At 33.3% G+C, this 16,916-nt stretch overlaps 2 protein-coding genes across 2 annotated transcripts; one reads left to right on the top strand and one right to left on the bottom strand.

Moving 5' to 3' along the window:
- Nucleotides 1–1,177: 1,177 nt before the first annotated feature.
- Nucleotides 1,178–2,634, bottom strand: LOC125658600 (casein kinase II subunit alpha'-like). The gene has a single exon (XM_048889895.2). The coding sequence runs from the start codon at nucleotides 2,511–2,513 to the stop codon at nucleotides 1,386–1,388; it is 1,128 nt and encodes a 375-aa protein (XP_048745852.1). The 5' UTR covers nucleotides 2,514–2,634; the 3' UTR covers nucleotides 1,178–1,385.
- A 2,199-nt stretch (nucleotides 2,635–4,833) lies between these two features.
- LOC125659062 (vesicular integral-membrane protein VIP36-like) lies at nucleotides 4,834–15,037 on the top strand. Its single transcript, XM_048890603.2, has 9 exons — nucleotides 4,834–4,985; nucleotides 6,723–6,838; nucleotides 6,960–7,074; nucleotides 7,176–7,258; nucleotides 8,266–8,427; nucleotides 8,786–8,900; nucleotides 9,982–10,034; nucleotides 10,148–10,208; nucleotides 12,171–15,037. Exons 1-9 carry the CDS (start codon nucleotides 4,859–4,861, stop codon nucleotides 12,332–12,334), a joined length of 996 nt encoding a protein of 331 aa, XP_048746560.1. The 5' UTR covers nucleotides 4,834–4,858; the 3' UTR covers nucleotides 12,335–15,037.
- The last annotated feature ends 1,879 nt before the right edge of the window (nucleotides 15,038–16,916 follow it).

Below are 16,916 nucleotides of genomic sequence, written 5' to 3'. Positions count from 1 at the left end.
GAAGCTACGCCCCTGCAATTCTTGCACCTTTTATCAGAGCTCGAAAACTTTGTATGCTGGTCAATATAAGAGCAGAGAAGGAATGACATGAATCCCCTTCTCCAAATCTAATCTAAGAATTCAAATCATCCACAGATCTGCAGAGTATACGATGTAACCTAAAAAGTTGGATTTTAATTCATACATGTCCAAGATCTAATCCAATTTCGATATCAAATTGATATCGAGTCAACATCATTGTACCTGCTTACGATGTCGACATTCACACGATGATATCATATCGATATCCACAATTTTTATTTTAAATGTGTTTGAATTAATAATAGTCTTAGTATACACAGCATCGTCGATATCAACATTCTTACAACTATCGTCAATTTCTATTTTAAATCTGTTTGAATTAAGGGTTTTAGTATACACAGCATAATGTCTGCCCACAATGTCAATATCATTGATATCAACATTTTCACGATATATCGTATCGATATCAACAAAAGTGTTTGAATATTATTCTACACAGCATAATGTAAACACCATGTTAAGCAAAACGATTGTAACTTGATATTGACAGGAAGAGAAATCAATCCTATTTTAGTCCTCATACAACCATTACAAAAACGATCATGATTCGATATCAACAGAAAGAGAAATCATTTCTATTTCAGTTCTAACACTACATAAGGCAAAATGATCATGATTTGATATCAAAACGATATCAACAGGAATAGAGACCAATCCTATTTTAGTCCTCATACAACCATCACAAAAACAATCATGATTTGATATCGACACAATATCATCGATATCGACAGAAAAGAGAAATCATTAATATTTCAATTCTAACACTATGTTAAGCAAAACGATCGTGATTCAATATTGACTGGAAGAGAAATCATTTCTATTTCAGTTTTAACAATACCCTGAAGAAAAACGATCGTGATTCGATATCGATACAATATCACTAGGAAGAGAAAGCAATCCTATATTAGTCCTCATACAAACCATTACAAAAACGATCATGATTTTATATCTACACAATATCGTCAGTAAAGGTATGTAAAAATTTTATTAGTGATACTTATCGATATCGTTATGATATCATGTCTGGTTTGTCGATATCGTGTCTTGGACATAACTCTTTTAATTAGATTGCTTATTCTCCATAACAATATACCTTTTATCGTGCTTTAATTCTATTAACCATAATAAATACCAGTAATCTCTATACACAAAAGAAATAAATACATGTACAGAGATATACGGGTTCACCTTGTTTACATCCAACGTTTGACATTGAAACATTCTGAGACAGGTTGTATTACACAAAGTGATGTATTTACTTTAGTAATTTACAGTCACATTAACAACACATTTGTTTGGATGAATTATGACTGTGTTGGCACTGATTTGGGAGATATCCTTTGTTCTTTCACTACTGGGTTGAAGTATGCATGATCCATGGCTTCCTGTGCCGTAAGTCTTTCTTGGTGATCATAGCGTAAAAGTTTATCTAACAAATCTATAGCTTCCAGACTCACTAAGTGTCGATTTTTATCATTCACAAATTGTTCAAGCTTTTGTCTTGACTGTGGTTGTTTCCTCAGGTCATCAATGTTTAAGATGCATCCTACATACAATTGGTAAGTTGTTAAGTACCAGTTAAGATCATCTGTTCCTAAAACTTTTACTATCTGCAACAACTGATCAGAATTGTTTTGTCCAAGGAAAAAAGGCACTTTTCTGAATATCATTTGAGCAAACATACACCCAAAACTCCACATATCCAGAGAATAGTCGTATGTCTTATATTCTAACAAGAGTTCAGGCCCCTTGTAGTACCTCGAAGCAACTCGGACATTATATACCATAGCTGGGTGGTAAAATTCTCCTAAACCCCAATCTGCTAAGCGTATTATTCTGTTATCATGATCTATCATGACATTTGATGGTTTTATATCTCTATGCATGATTCCCATGCTATGACAATAGTTCAATGCTTTTAGCAATTCATAGAGGTAAAACCTTATGTCATAATCTGTAAATGATTGATACAAAGTTCTATAATCTTGATTGTTCACATGCTCAAATATAAGAGCTGGTCTTCTCGACACAGGATCTTTCACAACGTCCAGCAGCGAGATTATATTTGTTCCTCCCTGTAGGTTTTCTAAAATCTTTATTTCTCTTTTGATTTTTCTCTTTTTCACGGGCTTCAGTAATTTGATGACACACTTTTCACCGTTTCTGATGTTAATTGCCTCAAATACCTCGCTATACTTTCCGCTTCCCAATTTTCCTCTCACTTCGTAGTCTTCAAACCGACCCCATCTTACAACATGAGCTTCATAATTCCAATATTCTTCTGATTTGTACGAATTTACATTTGCATACACACGGGGTCGACTTCGATTTGATAATGTCTTCAAAAATCGTTTCGTTCGACTTCCACACAATTGACAAACAAGATCTGGCTTTTCAATAACCTTTAAAATGCACGATTTGATGGTTGCCATATTAAAGTATGAAATCCTAAAACACTGTTTCAGATGCACAGACCTGAATAGTATATATATTGGATTAAACTAAATCATATCGCAACAGTCAATCCACCTTTTTCGTAAAAAATACAAATCGGAAATTGATAGAGGAAACTAAAAGATGACTACAAGTAGACAGAACGCATAAATCCGAAATGCAACGTTTGGCTGTAGCTCTCTGGTAAAGATTTATGGCTATTCATTCACCTATAAAGATATTTTCAATTCTTTAATAAGATATCTAATAAAATTTATAAGATATCTCATATGAACATTTTACAGTTTATAAAATACCTCATAAAATATATAAGATATTTCATAAACTATATAGGATATATCATAAACTTTATAAGATAAGTTGCGTATTAAACATGATATCTTATAAAGCTTATGAGATATCGTAAAAAAAATAATAATCTTATGATACATATAAGATATGGAACGCCAAATTAACATAAACTCAAATAATTGAAGATATCTTCAATTATTTGAAGATATCATCAATTCAATTAGTTCTCTCTTTAATTGAATTAATGTACGCATTAAATCAATTATCGCTCTCATCAAATGAATTAATGCGCGCTTCAAATCAATTATTGCTCTCATCAATTGAATTAATGCGTGCATCAATTGAATTAATGAGAGCAATAATTGATTTAATGCGCGCATTAATTCAATTATTGCTCTCTTCAATTCAATTGATGAGAGCATCAATTTAGTAGAAATATTGCTCGCAATAAATTAATTTAGAGCTTGGTATAAATAATTTGATGATCTCTTTAATTCAATTGAAGATATCTTTAAATCATTTACAATGCTTTTGTATAAGGAATTAATGCGCGCATAAAGAGAGCAATAATTCAATTAAAGATATCATTAATTCAATTGTGGATATGTTGAATTGAAGATATATCTTTAATTATATAGTTGCTCTCTCTAAAAGAATTATTGCTCTCTTCAAATTAATTAAAGATGTCATTAATTCAATTGAAGAGAGCAATAATTGAATTAATGCGCGCATTAAATCAACTTTTGCTCTCATCAAATGAATTAATGCGCGCATCAATTCAATTTTTGCTCTCATCAATTTATTTAATGCGCAATAATGCGCGCATTATTTCAATTATTTCTCTCTTCCATTGAATTAATGATATCTTTAATTCATTTGAAGAGAACAATAATTCTTTTAGAGACAGGAACTATATAATTAAAGATATCTTCAATTCAACATATCCACTGTTCGTTATCTTCGCCTTTCATCCACAATTGAATTAATGTCATTATGATCTCTTTAATTAAATAGTTGCTCTCTTTAAAAGAATTGATGCGCGCATTAATTCCTTATACAAAAGCATTGTAAATGATTTAAAGATATCTTCAACTGAATTATAAAGAGATCATCAAATTATTTATACCAAGCTCTAAATTAATTATTGCGAACAATATTTCTACGATCGAGATTGATGCTCTCCTCAATTGAATTGAAGAGAGCAATAATTGAATTAGTGTGCGCATTAAATCAATTATTGCTCTCGTTAAATCAATTGATGCACGCATTAATTCAATTGATGAGAGCAATAATTGAATTGAAGCGGGCATTAATTAATTTGATGAGAGCAATGATTGATTTAATGCGTGCATTAATTCAATTAAAGATAGCAATAATTGAATTAATGATATCTTCAAATAATTGAAGATATCTTCAATTAATTTGAGTTTATGTTAATTTGGCGCTCCATAGGTTAGTGGCTGTTAATTTCAGCCTAGTTCTTTTTATCACATGTTACTCCCCCCCCCCCCCCCCCCCCCCCCCCCCCGCTCTCCTCCGGTTATTCATTTGTTTCCTGACATGTTGTTAACAAACTGTGACGTCACAAACGGCGTAGGTGATGTCAACTAGATAAAGTAGTAAACATGTGATAGTATAAGCTATCTCAAAGTTTATGAGATGTTTTATAAGAATAAATTTATAAGGTATCTTCTATGTTTTATAAGATATCTCATAAACTTTATAAAATATCTTGTTTGATTTACGAGATATCTTATAAAGTTTATATTCTCATGATATGTATTTTATAAGATATATTTTATAGATATCTTATGAGATATCTTATAAACTGTAAATTGTATGAGATATGTTATATAATTTATTAGATATTTTATCAAAAATAGTAGATATATCATAAATCATATAAGATATATATCTTTATAGAGGAATGAATATAAATATAGCGTGCCATAGAACATCTATTTCGTTTTGTCAATATTTTGAGGACGTAATCGTAAAACTGGTTGAACCAAGGGAAGATAAGCCAAGAAAGATGAACGTGTGCAGGTGGCAGATTTCGTGGATTGTTGGATTTTTGTTATTTTTGTCAGAAGTTATCGGGGAATTTGATAGAACAGATTATTTAAAAAGAGAGCACACACTTGTGAAGCCATATACAGGTTATTTTTTATTCTGTGTATAGTCATGTTACTGCAGAACCAGAAGTCGGTTGACGTCTGTCAGTGTCATGTCAAATGGCCTTTCGGCGTAGTTGGGATACTGAATAGATTTATACAAATGCGTAGTACCTGTGAAAATAACTGTATATTGTTAAAAACATCGTATGAAAGGGTCGCAAAATTCCACTTTAGTTTTCTTCTTTAGTGTTTAAGTATCGCAATTTCAGTATGACGGATATTTGCTTCCGAATTTCCTCAGTAAAACTCCACCCAAAGTTGATGACGAGAAATTTATTGAATAGAAAATGACTTATTTTTATGGAATTTGGAAGGAAAATGAATGAAGATGTTTTTATCTTAGATGTACAGTATTTACTTAATTTATGAAAAGTGGAAAATTTACTTCCAGCACTTGGAGACGGCATTTTAATATTCTTCTAAACAAGAAAGTAGAAGTAGTCTTGAATTCCCCCCCCCTCCCTATAATTACTGTAATATTATATATAATATCATTGATATCCCCCCTTATTTGCACAATTATGATAAATTCACTAATACACCAGTTTCAAGATAAGTGCAGTTTCCTGTGTAGGAAGTGCATTTAGTGGAACTTTAAATACTGAAGTGGGACAGAGTGGACCATCAGTCAGTGAGAAAGATGATCAGATGTATTAAAAGCAGCTTTTCTTGAAATATGTAAATGTAGAATATACTAAATACTAGTGAAAGAAATGTTTTTACTAAGGTGGAAACATATTAAAACAATGTCATATTTGCAATAAATATCCTGGATATGGTACATACAACCAACGAAATAACATGATATAATAAGAATCCCATGTATTTAATTACTCCCTGAATACTTATCACTTACTTAGTTTGTGTATCAGTCAAATTTTGGTGATGAAACTGAGTATGAGAAACTTATTGAGCACTTTCACTTTTGCTGTGATGAATTTTTGTCCCACTCCCACATGTAAACAAAGTATTTCACTCATTACTATGTATGATAGTTCTTCAAAGGGAAATAACTCTGAGGTATCTCGAAACCAATGTATTGATAATGTGAATGAATACTTATTCTAGAATCACTTAAGTTCTTTGATATACATTTTTCATGAATTGAGAAAAAAATGCCATAGTTTAAAGGTTTTCATAATTTCATTCTTTATTGCAGTTGATGTTTATCGTGTTCATAGATGTTTTAAATTCATAGATGTGTCTGTACCACTAATTCTCATTAGAACTTTTACATAATTATCCTTCAAAGTTGACTCCCCCCCCCCCCCCCCCCCCCCCCCCCCCCCCCCCCCCCCCGGACCCTTGAGGGAGGGAGGAAAATTAATGATAGATCTGTTCTTTGATTATTTCAGTAAAGTTATTAGAGCACACCCACAGAGTGGGATGGAAATTTTTGTTATTAAAGCTTTCATGCCCTTGTGTTACCATTATGCACTTGTTTAAGACCAAAGCTAATTAATCTCTATTTGTTCACTGGCAGAGGAAAGTTAGGGGAGAAAAAATTCATCATGATATAGATTTGTCAGTGAGGCTCTTTTTTTTTTAACAGACTGACAACAATTCCAAACAAAAATAGATATAGTTTTGGTCTTAGTGCACAAAATTGACAAGAGACAGGTTAATGTGAGAGACCTTTGCACAGATATGTCACCTGGCATCCCCCTCCCTTCCCATACCTATCATAAAATGTATAATCGGCAGTGTTTACTTTTTCAGGATCAGGATTTTCTGTGCCACTATGGGATTTTGTAGGGACGACTATGGTAACAAATAGCTATGTACGATTAACACCAGATTACCAAAGCAGACAAGGAGGGATATGGAATACTATGGTACTTTAACGTTTATTATGTATATATGCTTTTTAGCTGACCAGGATAATCATTTTCACACAATTTTCATTCCTTGATGAAATACACTGTAATATAAAATGATGTTCACTGTATTTTTCAGCCATTAACGGTAAAAAATTGGGAATTACATGTGCATTTTAAAGTGCATGGTAGTGGAAAGAACCTTTTTGGAGACGGTATAGGTATTTGGTATGCGAAAGACAGAAATCAATTAGGTAAATTTTAATTGTAACTTATTTGAAACAAGTATGTGTAATTCAGAGAAGTTTATGAATGTTCATTTACACTTTCATTTCAAACTTATAAAAAAAATTAGGTCCAGTCTTTGGAAACAAGGATTTTTTTGTTGGATTGGGAATATTCCTGGATACATACAGCAACCACAATGGACCTCACAATGTAAGAGAGAATACTGTGTGCTATGTTAGATTTATTTAGAATACTGTGTGCTATGTTAGATTTATTTAGAATATTGTGTGCTGTGTTAGATTTATTTAGAATACTGTTTGCTATGTTAGATTTTTTTAGAATACTGTTTTCAGAGTTGTCGAAAACTGTCAGTCCTGTCGGCAAGGCCGGTAAAAATTTCTCTGGACCGATAACTTGCTAGACAATATTGGTCCAAATGACCGTTTGAAAATATCAGCTGTGATCTGATTATTTTAGAGCTCGAGTTCGGGATGCACAAGTGAAAGTCACTCAAACAACATGGCCGCATGGCCGATCAAATTTGTGAAAGTTTCTCTACCCAGGAAGAAAAATCTCAGTCGTAGAGTGCTTGCTTCATAACTGGAAAGTTGTGAGTTTGAGTTCTGCTCGTGCCATGGCCACGTCAAATCTAAGATGTAAATATATGCTCGCCAAACGCTCTGCATTTAGCAGTGAGAGTCACAGGTCTTTCGGATCACTTAAAAAATTACGAAGTCTTCCGTGGTGTTACTGACTTTCAATTTGGCTGGAAAACTGACCGTATTTGGCTACATATGAGTGGAAGATGCATTGCCGTTTAAACAATAAAAGGCGTTTTGGTGCAGTTCTTTTTCTTTCTTTCTTTCTTTCTGTGCAATACAGGGTACATATATCTGGTCTGACAAAACTTTGTCCAGTCTGACAGAACCTTTAGCTCTGCCAGACCAAATGTCTGACAGTGATTTAAAAATTTCGACAACTCTGTGTTTGCTATGTTAGATTTATTTAGAATAATGTGTGCTATGTTAGATTTATTTAGAATACTGTTTGCTGTGTTAGATTTATTTACAATACTGTTTGCTATGTTAGATTTATTTACAATACTGTGTGCTATGTTACATGTAGATGTGAAGTCTTTGTAAGAGAGAATACTGTTTGCTATGTTCAATCTTTCTAACCATTGTCACAGGAGTTGAAATGTTGAATGTCATTTGCAGCATGAACACCCATACATATCTGCTATGGTGAACAATGGTACTCTGCACTATGATCATGACCGTGATGGTACACACACAGAAATTGCAGGCTGTGAAGCCAAATTTCGCAGCAAAGACTACGACACTTACGTAGCCATCAGATACCAAGATGAAGTACTGAAGGTACGAAAATTGAGGCTTAAAATTGTCTTTTGATCATATATATATATTTATCAAACTGTAGGTTGGAAAATTGCAGTGACTTTAAACTGAGTATCATTTAAGAAATGAATCTTAAAATTCTTTTCTTGATGGCGGTATCATAGGGAAAATTGGACGGAAAACTTCTCTTCGATGCACGTAGCACATTGATAAAAAAGTTTTCCATCCAATTTCCCCTATGATACCGCCATCAAGAAAATAATTATAAGATTCATTTCTTATCCTATATTCATGTTTTTGATAGTAAATTTTTTAAATTTTTTTTTTAACATCTATAGCAATGACTGATAGATAGTTAAACAGAAGTACCTATTTGCAGGTTTCAACAGATATAGACAATGAGAACAAGTGGAAGGAGTGTTTTGTTGTTGGTGGAGTAAAACTACCTGTAGGGTATTACATAGGTGCTACTGCTACGACTGGTGAATTAGCAGGTAATGAGTGCAGTAGGACAGGTACTGTTAAATCACAGAAAAGTTTGTATGATGCGTTAAATATAGTGACTCTTTAAGTAAAATGGATGGCTATTTTTGAGATGATGTAGAATTCAACAATTGCCATTGTAGCATCTGATTGGTTGAATGATGTCTCTTCAGTAGCACTATTTGTATAATCGGATGACCTACATGTATTGCAATCTGTTTTTGCCCACTGTGGTGCGACAAAATTGGCATGTAGCTTTATTGGGGTGAGGGGATCAAATATTGTGCATTTCCATCTGGTGGTTGAGAAGCAAGACCTTAACCTTAAAATGTGTAGCAATATTTAAAAAAAAAATCTTTACTCAGAGACATCTAGCAGACAAACCGTTTGTATAGTCATAATGACTCAAAGTTGTGGAAATTTATAGCCCATGGATCATCATTCAGGCTCTGGGGCCTTAGAACCTTAATGAGCTCACTATATTAGAATGGTATTTCTACATGCAACAGAAGCAGAGAACATTGACACAGGTTTTGGGTGCAAGTTTTTGATTGAAAACAAAAAACTGTGTCAATGTTCTTTGCTTCTATTGCACGTACATGTAGCTCTACCATTTTGATTTAGATTTGTTCCTGAGAAAATTCTTCAAATGATGATATAAGTTTATGTGACAATTCGTTATTGATAAAGGTGTTACTTACTCGTTTGAATCTTCTCTTGTGTTGACTGTTGTCGTCATTTGTCCGGGTAATAGATCATGTCAAAGTCATGCGATTCGCCAGTGAAATTCTTCTAAGATTCTTTTATTACATGTGCTATCAACATGCAACACCCCCCTAAGGTAATTTAAGATTTTGTGATAATAAGGTGATTGTTAAGGTCCATGGGTCTTTTCTTGTAGTGTTTGATATTTTTTGATAAGTGACTGAATTCGAATTCCTTCTGGTTTGAACTTTTCCTCTCTGTAAGCCCTTCATATTTGTATTTATGAGTTCGAAACAACAAAGCTGATGAATGTGGATGTGACTGAAGTTAAAATCGCAATATATAAGACGTAATGTTTCATCATTGTTACTTTCACTTTCATTTTAGATAACCATGATATCATTTCTATGAAATTATATGAATTGGAATCTTTAAAAAAGGTAAGAAAATACAAGGATTGTAAAATGAACTATTTGTATTGAATTAAGATATACATGTTACACTTGAGAGTAAAGTGATAAGAAAGAGTTGACATTATGTATTGAATTTTCAGGATGATGATTCCTCCAGTTACCAAGGCTTGCCATCAGCCCAGTTCTTTACACCCCCCAGAGGTTTGTACACATAATTGTGAACAAATTGACCACAGATGTAGAAAGTTTAAGAAATGATATCAGTGATTCAGATTGGCCACTAAATATTGAAAATGGCCGACTAAAATTCTCCAGGAAGGCCAATATGGCCTATGAAATTTTCGTTTTTCGGTCAGTACGGCAGATTTTTTTTTAGTGTTTATTGGCCACAGGAAAAATTGGTTTGTCTTAAAACAAGTACTCAATCGATCATTTGTAATTAAGATTTTGATTGGTTTTTGAAAAACTTCCCATCCAATCAAAATTACTTTGAGAAAAAAATAAATTGGTGCCCTTTTGATCTCGCTTGTGTTTGAAACAATTAGAGGGAAACCAGTTTTGAAAAAAATGGTTTCAAAGAAGAGAGTCGGGTTTGATGTCATGATTGGCAACAATCCCTATTAAACATTAGATTTTCCGGTTGCGGTAGCTCAGTGCTTCGTAACTATGAGGTCGTGACTTTGAGTCCCGCTTGTGCCATAGCCACATCAAACCTAAGAAGTAAACATGGTTAGTAATTGCTCCTTCGCCAAACGCTCGTCATTTACTTGATTTAAAAGTGAGAATCACAGGTCTTTCGGATGCGACCTTAAAAACGGAGGTACTGTGTCGCGGCAGGCATTGGCACGTCAAAGAGCCCTCACTGCTATGGCCCTGAGTGCTCAGCATAGGTCTAAATTTGTGATACTTCACCTGCAACTGGTGACGTCTCAATTATCGACGGAATGAAAAACAATCAAACAATAACAACAGCAAACAACACATTGCAACACAGGAACGACTGAGAAGAATTCCGAAATGGTTAACTGCAGTCATGATAATTAAACTGAAGAATTGAAAAATAAAAAGTCAGTTTAATTTTAAAGTTTTGAGTTTATTTTGCAGCATTGCTTCACATGTATTTAGGACCTAAAGTTTTCATGGAGTTAGGCCAAAATGGCCGATAATTTTTGTATCATTTAGGCCCTCTGTCCTATCAAATTGCATTCCAATCTGAATCACTGGATATGATACAATTTGGAAAGAAACGTATTCCAGCATTTGTATGGACAATCTTTCCAACATATGCAGCAAAAAATAACCACAGTTTATCAAATATGCAAACTTTTTGTGAAGTACATAAAAAACAGTAATGTTGTGACTTTGAATGAATTAAACATTGGATAAATCAAAATAATTGTAAGATTGAATTCAATGGAACAGAGCTTGTACGTACGCGATTGTGCAATTACAGATACATAACATGTACGCACATAACTGCGTAATAACAGATACACATGTACGCACATAATTGCATAATTACAGATAGACAACATGTAAGTACATAATTGTGTATTTACAGATAGACAACGTATAAGCACATAATTGTGTAATTACAGATAGACAATGTATAAACACATAATTGTGTAATTACAGATAGACAACGTGTAAGCACATAATTGTGTAATTACAGATAGACAATGTATAAACACATAATTGTGTAATTACAGATAGACAACGTATAAGTATAAGCCCATAATTGTGTAATTACAGATAGACAATGTATAAACACATAATTGTGTAATTACAGATAGACAACGTGTAAGCACATAATTGTGTAATTACAGATAGACAATGTATAAACACATAATTGTGTAATTACAGATAGACAACGTATAAGTATAAGCATATAATTGTGTAATTACTGATAGACAATGTATAAACACATAATTGTGTAATTACAGATAGACAATGTGTAAGCACATAATTGTGTAATTACAGATAGACAATGTGTAAGCACATAATTGTGTAATTACAGATAGACAACGTGTAAGCACATAATTGTGTAATTACAGATAGACAATGTATAAACACATAATTGTGTAATTACAGATAGACAATGTGTAAGCACATTGCATAACACACGTAACCATAACATGAGTGTACATTTTAATGCAATTTCAGATCATATAGAGGATCCAAAAGGAGGCTTCATGTCAGGCAGTATGTCTGGATGGAAAGTGTTTATCATCATCGTCATGGCAATAATTGGACTAATAGTCTGTGGAGTAGTGGGCTACGTGGTGTTTAATAAAGATGGCGGTTACAACAGCAAACGATTCTACTAAATGAGTGACATCATTGGTTACAACAGTAAATGATTCTACTACATGTAAATGAGTGACATCATTGGTTACAAAAGCAAATGATTCTACTAAAATGAGTGACATCATTGGTTACAAAAGCAAATGATTCTACTAAATGAGTGACATCATTGGTTACAAAAGCAAATGATTCTACTAAATGAGTGACATCATTGGTTACAACAGCAAACGATTCTACTAAATGAGTGACATCATTGGTTACAACAGCGAACGATTCTACTAACGGGGTGGCGTCATTGGAAGTGAATTATTTTTCATTCTGCATTTAGGGAATAAAATCTTCTGTACAATTTAAATTTTGCAATACATGCAGTACCAGCAGTTGATTAAGTCTCTATAGAAAAACATATATTGCAATGTGAAAAACACATATTGTGTATGGTGTTTGATTGGTTGGGGGAGCATTTTTGGTTGCATTTCGAAGATTTTTTAAGAAAAATGAATGAAGTTTGTAATGGTTGATATTCCAGTATTTAAATTTATATAAGCTGTGCCTGTAATACATTGAAGTCCGTAAGCAAACATACTTTACAAGTTTTGATACTGCTATTGATTGTTTGCACAAAGGCAGAACAGTCTGTACATGTGTAATTTTGTGCTTATCATACATTGAATCATATATTTTTTTTAATTTTTGTCTATGTTTAATGATCATGGAAATCCCTGTGTACGTGTTGGGTGAATAACAGCTCTTTATCATACATTGGAAGGAACTTTGTCCTGTGTCAGGGGCTTAGCTTTGTGTTAGTACACTTGTACTTAGATCAGGGATCACTTCATTTGTTAATGGTCTCTGTCTTTTTTTTTCATCAAAGTATTTCATCATATGAACAGTTTGTTCTGTGTCACAAATACTGTATGTGGTTATGGATATTTTCAATACTAAAGAAACAAATCAAAATATTTCATGTAAAATCATATACATGTAGTTGATTTGCTTTAACATTTATTTCCTTAAAATCTGAGTCGAGTGTGCAGAACTGTTACATGTTGTAGAATACAGTCTATTCCAGATATATTGAAATTCAGGGGACCGATCCGACTTGCTTATTAAATTCAAAGTTCAATATTACCGATGTTGAACCATATAAATGATGTTACTGGGGATTTAATTTTACCTCAGTATAACAGATGAGTTCAATATAAGCAACTTTAGTATAAGCAGAGTAGACTGTAGTTTTGATACTGTACTGCAACTTACAACCCTACCATCAATGTGGTAAAATACAATGTGTTAAACATTCTTCTTGCTTTCTGCCAACCCAAACTCAAAACCATTGATAAAAAATTAATTATGATTTGGTCGGATTAAACTGCGACCGTCAGAATATCGGTTCAGAGTGTAATGAGATTGACTTATGATTAGCTCATGTAGTCAAGGAAACAATAACACTTGTACTGTTTTCAAATGCAGTGATTTTAAATGTTTATACTTTTGATGGGAAAATGTTTCAGGGTTGTAAGAGAACGTTCTTATTTATTATACATGTGCCAGTAGTAAAAGTGATCGACTCATGAGGAAGACTTTCAATATTATGCCAATACCTATATCAAGACTATTATCAAGTATTATAGCAATTATTTTAAATACAGTATAGAGTTATTTTTAAGCTAAACTTATTTTGTAAATCAATGTCTGATGAACTTGTAATTATATGTACATTTGTCAGCCTTTATATTTATCATGTCTGTATGGGGATACAGGTGTAAAATAATAATGAATCGAGAAATTGCTGTAAATCACATTTTATTCACAAAAACTTAACGATTTAAAAAGAAAAATTTGCAGTAATGAAGTAAATATGTGATTTACAGTACCAATTCACACTACTGATAAAGTGCAAATGATTCCCGCAATGAATTCCGATTCCACAATAATTCTTCAATTTTTCGGAATAAGTAGCAGGAAAATGTAAAGAAAAAGGAGGAGCATTATCCATACCTGGATATCAGTTCTGCTGTTATTGTTAATTCTACTGGTGCAATATTTCATTCTTTCATTCAAGTTTTGATGGGATTTACATTCAAATTTTGAAGAAACCAATTAATTTTGGTCTCGCATCAAAGATATGGATTTCCTGTTGTAGTCACTGTTTTTTCCATCTCTTTATCCATCATGTGCAGCTGAATATCTTGCAGTAGAGGTCAAGGATCAAGGTCATGTCATATGGTAAGACACCAGTCCTAATCGTCAGCATTTGACAAGGCCCTAATTGACCTAAGTTATCTAGTTTATAGTCAAACGTTTCAGCGTTAAAATCAGTATGATATAGAATGAATTTTCAAAGCACTTCTTGTATATTGCCTGATATGATTGTTCCAAAAATTATGAATTATTGTGAATCGATTAGATGTAACAGGTTTGCTGGAATGGATAATTTATTAATGGGCACTTTATCAGTAGTAAATCGCCTTTCGTACTTGGGGTGTATGAAACATTCAAATGTCTGGGGATGAATTGCCTATTAGTTCTTTGGTTATAGATGAAGTTGAATATACTTTTATGTTTGGGAGTTCAACATGCTTATTTGGGATAAATGGGTGTCTCAAGTTTAAGATCTGTAGTCTAATTTTATACTTGTACATGAAAAATTTGCATGAATGTGTTTGATCATATTGATTGACTTCTGGGAAATTGTTTTGATGAATAAATGACTTTGTTTTTAATTAGATGTGTTATTATTTGCTTTTTGTTATGAGGTAGATAGTTAGGGTGACCATTTGATATTATGCTGTAAAAGTGGTTATCATACTGTTGCGAAGGGTATAATGTTTTTGACCCGTCCATCAGTCCCCTTTTTTGTCAGCGCAACTCCTCTGAAACCGCTCGACAGAATTTCGTGAAACTTTGTAGTTAATAAGGACACACTATGTAGATGTGCTTATTCCCAGGAAATTCTGATTCAATAATTTTTCTGGGAGTTATGCCCCTTCTGAATTTGAATTTCGAGGCCGCCTGTCTTGTTCTTGTCAGCGCAACTCCTCTGAAACCACTAAACAGAATTTCGTGAAGCTTTGTAGTTAATAAGAACACACTGTGTAGATGTGCATATTCCCAGGAAATTCTGATTCAATAATTTTTCTGGGAGTTATGCCTCAGTTCTTGCAGTTATGCATAACATTACCATTCATTATGTGAGGCATTGTTGAGCAATATTGGAATGTGGGGTATGTGAGCTTGCTCTCCTCTACTTTCTTTCATTTACGCTGGGGGTTAAGTATGCGTTTTTCCACGCTCAACATTACGCATGCGGGAAAAATATGCGGTAACTGAACTTAATATATATTACATCAAATATTTATATCTATACGTGTCGGGGAAATTTACATGCGTATTACGTGACCGCATAATTAGTGTAAATTTCTCCCATATGTGAATAACTGCTTTTACAGTATGCTGTAAATGAGGTCATATCGACTCTGTATAAGAATAAGTTTCATAATGAAATGAGTAGTCGGAAGACAATGAAACTTATCAGGCTGGTTGAAGAACAAAGTGAGGTGAATTTTAAATTCTTCTGAGGAAAGAATTGGTGGAGTTGAGGGGCTTAAATATGAAATAAAATGAGGCATGGTGTACTCGTAGAACTTTAATTGCTAGTTCTTCGATAATGTACTTTGAAAATTGTAGGTTTGCATCAAATTACCATTACCACACCTGTATTTTCACATCAATTATTTGCTTAGTTGTACACACTGTACTTCCACATCATGTTCAATGTTTCACTACTGAAACCCTACTATTTGTACATTTATTTACAATTTTTTTTTTATCAAAAACTACAGTGAACAGATAATGCTACATTGACCTTTAACGGTAAAAGTTTGTGATAAAGAGCATTAGTAGATGTGTTATAATGAAACAAGGAAATTAGTAGATGTGTCATACTGAAACAAGGAACTTGGCAGATGTGTCATATTGAAACAAGGAACTTAATGAGCAGATGTGTCATATTGAAACAAGGAACTTAATGAGCAGATGTGTCATATTGAAACAAGGAACTTAGCAGATATGTCATATTTCAACAAGAGGCCCACGGGCCTTAATGGTCACCTGAGTATCATAGCCCATATTTGCATTAAAAGCTTCAATATAGAATCTTTTGTGCCCATGTTTATGATTTTTCAAAATATGCATACAATTCCTATCCCCCCTCCCCTCCCCCAAGTCTAAATCCAACCCATGGGCCAGTCGTGAATTTCACAATTTGAGAAGAGGACATCATGGACATCAGAACCATGCATTTAGTTTATCTCCCATAGCTGAAAGAAGATGAGATGAAAAATAAGATTTTTATAAAAAATTATGTGTGGCCTTATAGGCCCTGTCCAAGGGCTGCAACCACAGGCACTTGTTTCTGTAAATAAATTTTGACCTCTGTGTACTAATAAGAACACATTAGTATACTGAGGTCATAACTTATTTACAGAAACAAATTATTAGTATACAGAGGTCACAACTTATTTACAGAAACAAACAAGAGGTACTGTGAGCAATGCTCACTAAGAATACCCCCTGCTTACCCCAATCTCCCAAAAGGTGTTG

Source organism: Ostrea edulis, chromosome 9, assembly GCF_947568905.1.
Source record: "Ostrea edulis chromosome 9, xbOstEdul1.1, whole genome shotgun sequence".
NCBI lineage: Eukaryota > Metazoa > Mollusca > Bivalvia > Ostreida > Ostreidae > Ostrea > Ostrea edulis.
The sequence above is the reverse complement of the archived record's forward strand: the minus strand, read 5'-3'. Positions and strand labels throughout refer to the sequence as shown.

Bases quoted from the DNA above. Each gene is read 5' to 3' on its own strand.
- LOC125659062 (XM_048890603.2), top strand. From the start codon at position 4,859: ATGAACGTGTGCAGGTGGCAGATTTCGTGGATTGTTGGATTTTTGTTA. The intron at 4,986-6,722 runs GTTATTTTTTAT...TTACTTTTTCAG, and splicing joins ACTTGTGAAGCCATATACAG to GATCAGGATTTTCTGTGCCA. The intron at 10,035-10,147 runs GTAAGAAAATAC...TTGAATTTTCAG, and splicing joins AATTGGAATCTTTAAAAAAG to GATGATGATTCCTCCAGTTA.
- LOC125658600 (XM_048889895.2), bottom strand. From the start codon at position 2,513: ATGGCAACCATCAAATCGTGCATTTTAAAGGTTATTGAAAAGCCAGAT.